Source organism: Meleagris gallopavo, chromosome 33, assembly GCF_905368555.1.
Source record: "Meleagris gallopavo chromosome 33, MGAL_WU_HG_1.1, whole genome shotgun sequence".
Taxonomy (NCBI): Eukaryota; Metazoa; Chordata; class Aves; order Galliformes; family Phasianidae; genus Meleagris; species Meleagris gallopavo.
Window position 1 is genome coordinate 492,827 of NC_139437.1, and position 9,674 is coordinate 502,500.

The 9,674-nt window shown below is 58.6% G+C and overlaps 2 protein-coding genes across 3 annotated transcripts in view; both read right to left on the bottom strand.

The window, feature by feature from the left end:
• Positions 1 to 490: 490 nt before the first annotated feature.
• Positions 491 to 5,718, bottom strand: LOC104909720 (putative serine/threonine-protein kinase SBK3). The gene is made up of 4 exons (XM_010707200.4): positions 2,979 to 5,718; positions 2,286 to 2,461; positions 1,856 to 2,058; positions 491 to 1,286 (listed from the first exon to the last, which is right to left on the bottom strand). The coding sequence occupies exons 2-4, from the start codon at positions 2,455 to 2,457 to the stop codon at positions 531 to 533; spliced, it is 1,131 nt and encodes a 376-aa protein (XP_010705502.1). The 5' UTR covers positions 2,458 to 2,461; positions 2,979 to 5,718; the 3' UTR covers positions 491 to 530.
• A 322-nt stretch (positions 5,719 to 6,040) lies between these two features.
• Positions 6,041 to 9,674, bottom strand: part of LOC146542070 (CD5 antigen-like) — a 4,025-nt gene continuing 391 nt past the window's right edge. The window contains exons 2-5 of one of the 2 annotated variants that reach the window (XM_085214793.1): positions 9,601 to 9,630; positions 8,305 to 8,616; positions 7,014 to 7,330; positions 6,041 to 6,928 (exon numbers count right to left, since the gene is read on the bottom strand). In XM_085214793.1, the coding sequence (XP_085070919.1) occupies positions 6,920 to 6,928; positions 7,014 to 7,330; positions 8,305 to 8,616; positions 9,601 to 9,630 (668 nt within the window). In that variant the 3' untranslated portion in view covers positions 6,041 to 6,919. Of the gene's footprint in view, positions 6,929 to 7,013; positions 7,331 to 8,304; positions 8,620 to 9,600; positions 9,631 to 9,674 lie in introns of both variants that reach the window. The other variant, XM_085214792.1, reaches the window with a different exon arrangement.

Genomic DNA, 9,674 nt, shown 5'->3' on the forward strand with positions numbered 1-9,674 from the left:
GAATGGCTTGGCTAGGAAGGGACCTTAAAGCCCATCTACTTCCAACCCCCTGCCATGAGCTCGTTGCCACCCAGGTGGCCCAGGACTCCATCCAACAGGCCCTGAGCACGTCTAGGAACAGAGCAACTACAGCTTCTTTGTGCAACCTGTTCCAGTGCCTCACCACCCTCTGAGCAAAGAAATTCCTCCTAACGTCTAACCTAAATCTTCCCTCTTTTAGTTAAATACCATTCCCCCTTGTCCTACCACAATCAGACTCTGCAAGATGTCACTCCCTCTCCTGTTTATAAGCTCCCTTGAAGTACTGGAAGGTTGCAATGAGATCTCCCTGGAGTCTTCTCTTCTCCAGACTGAACAAGCCCAATTCTCTCAGCCTCTTTCCATAGAAGAGGTGCTCCAGCCCTCCGGGCATCCTTGTGGCCTCCTTTGGATCCTCTCAAACAGCTCCACGTCCATTCTGTGCTGCATTCCAAGAAGAAGACACCAGCCCACACCCCAAGGACACCTCCGTGCCATGTTGGAGATGCCAGCTAGTGGCACAGGGCCATGGCGCTGGCGGGTGTTGCGGGCACGCTGCTCCCCTCCCCATAACTGCTGTCACCGCACTCCCCATCATCCCCTGAACCCCGAGCAAGGGGCGACTGAGGGCCACCATCCACCACTCCATCTGAATCACCATCCCCCCCTCCACGTCCATCACCATCCACCGCCCCCGGCCCATCGGCGCCATCGGTCCGATCCCTGCCGCTGGGTGCTGCCAGCCAGGGCAGGGCCAGGTACTTGTGCACCTCGATGGCTGGGCTGCGGCGGTCAGGGTCGAGCCGCAGCAGGCGCTGCAGCATCTCCTGTGCCCCGCACTCAAAGCCACCCCAAGACTTTGGTGCCTCCCGTCCCACCGTGTCACCCTGCCAAGCGCTGAAGGCTTCAAACTGGGGGTCAGGACTGGCAGCTACAGCCCAAGGGAAGCAGCCAGTGCAGAGGCAGAAGAGCAGCACAGCAAAAGCCCAAACATCCAAGCTGGAGTCCAGCTCCAGTGTGTCAGAGCCCTGCAGCAAGCAGAGCTCCGGCGGAGCGTAGGGCAGCGCGCCAGACATGGCACCAATTTCCGAACCCTGCAGGCGGGTGAGCCCAAAGTCAGCCAGCTTCACACGGCGGCACTCGTGGTCGAAGAGCAGCACGTTGTCCAGCTTGACATCCCGGTGCACCAGGGCCCGGCTGTGCATGAAATCCAGCGCCTCGGCCAGCTGAGAAGCGCAGCGCTTTACCAGCACCTCGGGCAGGCCCTCCTGGGGAAGGCAGCAATGTCACCTCCCTCGGAGGGGCCGCTGCAGCGCCCTGCCTGGTGCCACCAGCATGGGACGCACCCCGTAGCAGCCCCCAGAGGTATCCCTGTACCCCAGAGGGTCCACCACATGAGGTTGCACTCCGCTGCAAAGGGTGTCCATGCAACACTCTGCATGCACTGTGTGTTCCCATGCACAACGTGGGCGTGCACCATACTGTGGCTGTATGCAACCCACTGCAAAGGATCTCCTGAGGAATAGCAGAGGCATGCACGCTGCTGCAAAGGGGGGTCCCCGTGCACTGCATGAGCATCTGCCCCATTGCAGAAGGTCTCCCCGTGAACACCGTGGACACGCACCCCACACTGCAAATGAGGTCCCCACGCATCACACAAACATGCTCCCTATGGTAAAGGGCCTCCCATGATGCACACACATCCTCCCCCATGATCTCACACCGCTGCAAGGACCGCTTTTCTCCCCACCCCCTCCCTGTACCCACTGCAACACCCTCCCAGCCCCTTCTCCTCCCCAGCACGCTGTTGTGCCCCCCAGCCCTGAGGCACACACACCCCTGGTGTGAGAAGGTTGCACAAGTCCCCAGCGGGAGCCAGCTCCTGCCCAAAGGCAAAATGTGTGGAGTTCTCAAAGGCAAGGGGCAGGGCATGGATGCAGGCAGCGTGACCAGAGAGGCACCGTGCTATGCAATACTCCCGCAGGAATGCCCGTCGTTCTGTCCGTTCCTTCAGCATCAGCTTGAGGACCACCGGCGAGCCTGGGATGCAGGGAGAGGGTCAGCACCGAGGTTTCGGCTCCACGTACATCATGAACTGTGCAACTCCAACACCAAGGGTGTCCCCATTCACATCACAAGCATGCAGCCCCACTGTGAAATGTGTTCCCAGGCACACTGTGAGCATGCAACTCCAGCGCAAAGGATGTCCTCATGCACTACACAAGCATGAGGTGTAGCATCGGGGCAAAGACCCCACAGCTCCTCACCACCATCCCGGGGCTCAGTGAGCACCACATGGCCATAGGTTCCGCTGCCCAGCTCGCCCAGCACGCAGAACTGCTCCTCCAGCTCCTGCCACTGCAGTGCCCGGCCTGCCTGCACCATCAGCTGCTCCAAAGCTGCCGCGTTGTCCTCCTCATCCTCTTCCGGCTCTGCCATGGCCCTGCAGAGAGCAACGCCATGCTGCGATGGCCCCTTGGCATGCAGAGGGAGCACCCAGATGGCACTGCCCAGTGCACACCAGTTTGGCCCAGCCCAGTGCAACTCAGACCAATCTTGTCTAAAACAGCCCAGTCCAGCCCATTCAGCCCATCGTTGTCCAGTTCACCCCACTTCAGTCCAATTCAGCCTAGTCTAACTCAGATCAATGCATCCCAGCCCAGCCCAATCCCTGTCCAGATGGAGGGAGCATCCCAAGGGGGAACGAGCAGAGTTGTGACACTGCCCCATATCAGCCCCACATCTCACCCCACGTCACCGCATGGCAGTGGGTCAGCTCTGTCACTTCCACGTCCCTCCATCCCCAGCTGTGCAGCAGGATCTTTGACCTGCTGCCACTGCCGGATATACGGGACAGCAACAAGAACCCTGTGCTCCCCCGTAGCCCTGCTGCGGGGCTGTGAGGAAGCCACAAGCAAAACACAGGTCGGGGTTGCGCAGGGACAAGCAAGCAGCCTCACCTGAGTCCCTGAAGCGTCCCTGCAGCACAGCTTTGTGCCACCAGCCCCACGGCGCCCGCGGCCGTGACTCAGATTTTCCTGCGCACTCCGACACCGCCGGACCCAGGGCAGCGCTGGGCCGTGTTAATCTGTCCCAATGGATTGGGAACATGTGCAAGGCACAAGGCGTGCCGAGAGCCAAAGATAGGAAGGGGCAGGACAGACAGGGCACGGTGTGCGGACAGACAGACAGGATGCAAAAAGAGATAGAGCATTGCATGGGGACAGAGAAACAGCGTGAGATGCAAAGAGAGTGAGGGCACTGCGTGGGGACAGACGGAGAGCATGCAGCATGGGACAGACAGACAGCACGGAGCATGAAACAGCATGGAGTGAAAATTTAGCTTCTTCTAAGTCCATAGATAAGGAGGTTGTATGTCCCAGTGTTCTAAAGGTTAAAGAAAGGCTAATTAGATTAAACTCAATAAAAAATGGATTACCTTTATTAATACTGATCATTGTTCTGTAAGTTTTAGTGATTTCGACAGGCACAGGGTGGGGGGAGCACAGAGGATGCAGCTGTGTGTCCCCCCTTAGTGTGGGCTGCCTAGTGCCCCAAAACCAAACTTGCCCCTACTCCATGGAAAGGTGTGGGGCTGCACCCAAAGGCGTGGGGCTGACTGTCTGCTTCAGAGCCCATTTCTGTCTCTCCCCCTTTTCCCACATCCATCTCCTCCCCCTCGAATTCCCAGGCTTTCCTCCCTTCGTCTCCCTATTGCCCACCATCACATCCCTCCCTCTTTCCAGTTGACACGACCATATCCCTCTCCCCAAATTTACACATACTCATGTCTCTCTCTCCCCCTTTTCCCATCCCTATATCCTTCCTTCTTCTCACTTCCCCCATCCACACCCTCCTCTCCCCGTTTTCCCACATCCTTATACCTCCCTCTTTTCCACATCCGTATCCCTTCCTCTACCTTTTCTCTATCATAACCCTTCCTCTTCCTCGTTTCCCATATCCTATACCTCCTTCTCCCAGTCTTCCATATCCCCCATCTCTCATTTCCCACAGCCCCAACTCTCCCCCTTTTCTTACATCCACACTGCTCCCTCTCCATTTTCCCACATCCTTCTATCTCCCTTTTCCCTCTTTTTCAACACTCATATACCTTCTTCGCCCTCTTTTTCCATATCCCTATGCTTCCCTTTTCCCATTTTCCATATCCACATTCCTCCCTTTTCCCATGCCCATATCTCTTTGCCTCCCTTTTCCTGCACCCACATCCTTCCCTTTTCCCTATTTCCCATAGCCCCATCTCTCTCTCTCCCCTTTTCCCCACATCTTTATGCCTTCCCTCTCCCCACTTTCCATTACCCCCTTTCTCCCATTTTCCACAGTCCTATCTCTTCCTCTCCCCTTATCCCATGTGCATATCCCTCCTTCTCCCCACTTCCCACACCCATATCTCTACTCCTCTTCTCTTTTCCTACATCCTTATGCCTTCCTCTTCCATTTCCCACATCCACATCTCTCTCCCACACCTTTTCTTTCATCCTTTCCCATGCCCACATCCTTTCCTCTCCTTTTAACCCCATGGTAGGGGAGGTTGAACTACATGGGCTTTACGGTCCACTCTGTGCCATTCTATGATTCCTCACATCCTTATCTTTCCCTCTCCCCAGTTCCCACAGTCTCATCCCTCCTCTCCCCATTTCCCATGACCATACCCTTCTCTTTCCCCATTTCCTACGCCCCTTTCCTCTTTCCCCACATCCTTATCCCTCCTTCTTCCCTATTTCCCACAGTGCCATCTCTCCCTCTCCTTTTTCCCACAGCCATATTCCTGCCTCTCCCCAGTCCCCGTGACCATATCCCTCTTTCTCCCGTCTCTTCCTTCAACTTTTTGCCACCCTCTCCCCTTTTCCCACACCCTCTTTTTCCCAAGGTCACATCCCAGCCCATTTCCCACAGCCCCATCCTTCCCTCTCTCCCCATAGCTGTTCCCTCTCCCTCCCCGCCTGCTCTTTCCCCTATCCCAGCTGCTCCTGCTTGCCCTGACCCCAGCTGTCTGGGCCATAATTAACCCCTGACACATAATTAACACCTGACAGCACATTAGCAGGCCCTGCTGGCACGTGGAAAGGTCACTGAGCTGCACCTCTCACCCCGTCCTCTCCAACCCCATTACAGGGAGCAGACGCTGATGGTGGGGGTGTCCCCTTGCTATGGGGCAGCGGGTATGGGGCTGTTTGCTCCATCACCCTCCTGCCCCATTGAAAAGCATCGACAGAGTCCAAAGCAGAGACAAGGCCCAGTGCCAACCCCATGGCACCCAGCCCTGCGGGGGTGGCTGGGGGCGGGGGCACCGACAGCTGCTGGGACACAGAAATAGCCGGGGCCAGGTGGCAGAGCTCAGCCTTGGGGATGCAGCCAGGACCTGGCCCCGTGCCGGGCTTCAGTAGTTGGGGCCAGCCCAGTGCCCCTGGGTTTGACCCCTACATCCCTTTCCGCTGGGGGCAAACTCCACTCCCTCCTCCATAAACCCCAATGCCCCCATTGCTGAGCTGCTGCACTGCTGCCCACTGCTCCGTGCTGCGACATCTGTAAACCCTGCCCCCGTTGCCCCCAGTGTCCAATTATGTGCCCTCCCAGCCCCCACTGCCTCACTCCCTTCTCCTTCCCACAGCTCCCTATACCCCCACTCCTTGCTCTTCCACAATCCAATGGCTTCCTGCACCCCATAACCCACCTCACGGTCTCCCATCCCCCCCACTCACACCCCATCTCCCCTCTGGACGCCCCCCCAGCAGGGACTGGCCCCAGCCCCACATCCCAGAGCTGCTGGCTGGGTGCCGAACCCATGCCCTGGCAGCGGATGCCGGCAGCAGACAGGTGGCTGGTAGGATTAGCACTAACGAGTAGTTTCATAATGGGGTCAAGAGGCCGCGGGGGGGGGGGGGGGACAGGACAGGGGGACTGCAGCAGCACACCTGGGCCTGCCAGGACCCCAACACCCAGTGTGGCACTCTATCCCAGTGTCACCCCACTGCCCTCATCCCTACAGCCCTAGGCAGGTTCCTTGTTCATGGATGCTGCTCGCTTTTAATGACACCATTAAAGGAATAGGGCTGGGGTGGGCGGTGGCAGCGGATGGGGCTGAGGACCTGGATCCTTTTTGATTTTTGACCCTGCCTGGATTTGGGGGGTCTTGTTTGCATTTTGAGCCCTCTTTGGACTGGGAGTTCTCTTTGGACAGTGAATTCTGATTGTGCTCAGGATTCTGTTTGGTTTGGGGTTCTGTTTGGCTCTGGATCCTGTCTGGATGTGGGGTCTTGTTTGGGCTCTGGGTCCTTTTTGCTTCTGGGTCCTATCTGGGTTTGGGAGTCCTGTTTGTATTTTGGGTTCTGTTTGGGATGAGGGCCTGTTTGTTTTCAGGTCCTGTTTGGGCTCAGGATTCTTTTTGGGCTCTGGGTCTTGTCTGGATGTGGGATCTTGTTTGGGCTTAAGGACCTGTTCTGTTTTGGGTCCTGAATTTGGGGGGTCCTGTTTATATTTTGAGTCCTGATTAGGCTTGGGGACCTGTTTGGTTTTGGGTTCTGTTTGGACTCAGGATCCTTTTCGGGCAGGGGACGCTGTTTGGGCTCTGGATTCTGTTTGGGTTTGGGTTCTGTTTAGACTCTGGGTCTTGGCTGGATGTGGGGTCTTGTTTGGGCTCTGGGTCTTTTTTGATTGTGGATCTTGTTTGGTCTGGGGAGTCCTGTTTGTATTTTGGGTCCTGTTTGGGCAGAGAGTTCCGTTCAGGCTCAGAATTCTGTTTGGCTTTAGATCCTGTTTTCACTCAGGATTTGTTTGAGTTGCAGTCCTGCTTGGGTTTGGGGTCCTGTTTGGGTTCCTCACACAGATGCTGCAGGAGGGCCAGATGCAGTTCCTGACACTGCTGGGGCCAGCGCCATGATGCTCAGGGATCCTGTAAGGAGAGAAGACTGAGCGTGGCTGAACCCTGCTCCACAGGGTCCCACGGCCATCACCAAGCCATGGCAGCAGCCCCACACCTGGCATACAACTCCAACGTCCTCGCGATGGGTGCAGTCATGATATCCCCACACACGGTGTGCACAGTTCTGCAGGCTCTTCTCCTGCCCTCGGCATCGGACGTCATCCAGCCAGATGTGCCCAACGCCGGGCCCGAAACGTGGCCGCTCCTCATCTATGCCCTGCGCCTCGCCGCAGCCCAGCTCCCGGCACACCACAGCCGTGTTGGCCCTGCTCCATCCGTCATCACACACCGTGCCCCATCGCCCGGCTCGCTGCACCTCCAGCCGCCCCGCACAGCGCCTGGGCCCGCCAGCCAGCCGCAGCCTGAAGGGCTCTGTGGGAACACAGCAGTGACACGAGGTCTGAATGTGACACCGGGCCTCACTGTGTCCCCTCCAGGCTCTGCTGTGAAACCAGGCTTCGTCATGTCCCCACCAGGCCCATCATGACAACAAGCCTTGCTGTGTCAACACCAGGCCCCTCCATGATAGGCCTCACTGCGTCCTCACTAGGCCCCGCCATGACATCAGGCCTCGCTGTGTCCCCACCAGGCCCTGCCGTGACACCAGGCCTCGCTGTGTCCCCACCAGGCCCTGCCGTGACACCAGGCCTCGCTGTGTCCCCACCAGGCCCTGCCATGACACCAGGCCTCGCTGTGTCCCCACCAGGCCCTGCCGTGACACCAGGCCTCGCTGTGTCCCCTCCAGGCCCTGCCGTGACACCAGGCCTCGCTGTGTCCCCACCAGGCCCTGCCATGACACCAGGCCTTGATGTGTCAACACCAGGCCCTGCCGTGACACCAGGCCTCGCTGTGTCCCCACCAGGCCCTGCCATGACACCAGGCCTCGCTGTGTCCCCACCAGGCCCTGCCGTGACACCAGGCCTCGCTGTGTCCCCACCAGGCCCTGCCATGACACCAGGCCTTGATGTGTCAACACCAGGCCCTGCCATGACACCAGGCCTCGCTGTGTCCCTACCAGGCCCTGCCATGACACCAGGCCTTGATGTGTCAACACCAGGCCCTGCCGTGACACCAGGCCTCCCTGTATCCCCACCAGGCCCTGCCGTGACACCAGGCCTCCCTGTATCCCCACCAGGCCCTGCTCTGACCCCAAACCTTGCTGTGTCCTCACCAGGCCTCACTGCATCCCTATCATGCCCCACCATGACTCCAGGCCACACTGTAACCCCATAAGGCCCCATTGTGTCCCCATAAGGCTTCGCTGTGTCCCCGCCGTGCCCTGCCATGACACAAGGCCCTGCCACGTCCCCACTGGGCTGCAAAGCCCGGTCCTGCCCCATGCTCACCCTCGCAGTTGACAGCAGCCACGTGATTGGATGGACAGGACGCAGCATCACCTGGCTGCAGCTCGCAGTGCTCCAAGTCCAGCTCCTGCCCTGTACACTGCACCTGACGCAGACCCACCACGTTCTCCTCAGCCATGGGTGGGCTGCAGGGCACTGGGACGGCACGGGGGCGGCCGCAGCCCAGCTGGCGACACAGGACACGGGCGGCTGCAAGGTCCCAGCCCACGGCACAGACCGAGGCCCAGGAGCCAGCCTGCAGCAGCTCCACGCGGCCCTGGCACCGGGAATGGCCGCCAGAGAGCTGTGCAGGCACTGCTGGGGAGAGCAGGAGAGTGAAGCGTGGCTTTCCCAGTGCTGCACCAGCCTGACCAGCACAGTCCCAGTCTGCCCAGTGCAGCACCAGTTTGTTTAGTACAGCACCCAGTCTGCTCAGCAGTCATAGCAAAGCCCCAGCCCAGCTCCAGCATGCCCAGTTCAGCCCCACGCTGCCCAGTTCAGTCTCAGTCTGCTCAGCCCAGTCACAGCAAAGCCCAAGCACAGCCCCGCTCTGCCCAGTTCAGCCCCAATCTGTTCAGCATGGTCCCAGCACAGCCCCAGTCTACCCAGCTCAGCCCAAGACTGCCTAGTTCAGTACCAGTTTGCCCACCTCAGCCCAAGACTGCCTAGTTCAGTACCAGTTTGCCCTGTTCAGCCTCAGTATTCCCACCACACTCTCAGTATGCTCAGCACAGCCGCGGCTCAGCCCCAGTTTAAGCTCACTCCCAATCTGCCTAGCTTGACCCCAGTTCAGCACCAGCACAGCCCCGGTCTTCCTATCTCGGCCCTTGTCTGTCCAATTTGCTCTCAGTCTGCCAAGTACAGCACCAGCACGGCCCCAGTCTACCCAGAACAGCCCCACTACAGCTCCAGTGTGCCCAGCTCAGTCCCAGTGTGCCCAGAACAGCCCCATCACAGCTGCAACACAGCCCCAGTCTGCCCAGCACAGTGACCCAGCATAGTCCCAGTGTAGCCTATCTGTCCTGTACAATTCTAGTCTGCCCAGTAGGCTGCCCAGTACTGTTCCAGTCTGCCCAGTTCAAACCATCCCACCTGTTGCCCATGCCCTGGTGCCTGCCCCATCCATCAACTGCTGGCCCCAGGGCACCCAAATAGTATCTGTGGGGAGATCCCAGGACACCCAGTGACCCCCCGTGATGCCCAGTGACCCCTACTGACATCCAGGACACTCAATGACCCCAAATAACACCCAAGTGGTACCCAGTGAACCCCACTGACACCCAGTGACGCCCAACATACCAGATCCAATCACGGCACCACAGCACAAAGCTGAGGGGGAGAGAAGTAGGAGTTGGAAAGAGACAGAGACACCC

Bases quoted from the DNA above. Each gene is read 5' to 3' on its own strand.
- LOC104909720 (XM_010707200.4), bottom strand. From the start codon at position 2,457: ATGGCAGAGCCGGAAGAGGATGAGGAGGACAACGCGGCAGCTTTGGAG. The intron at 2,059-2,285 runs GTGAGGAGCTGT...CCTGCATCCCAG, and splicing joins CACTGAGCCCCGGGATGGTG to GCTCGCCGGTGGTCCTCAAG. The intron at 1,287-1,855 runs GTGTGTGTGCCT...TGCCTTCCCCAG, and splicing joins GCAACCTTCTCACACCAGGG to GAGGGCCTGCCCGAGGTGCT.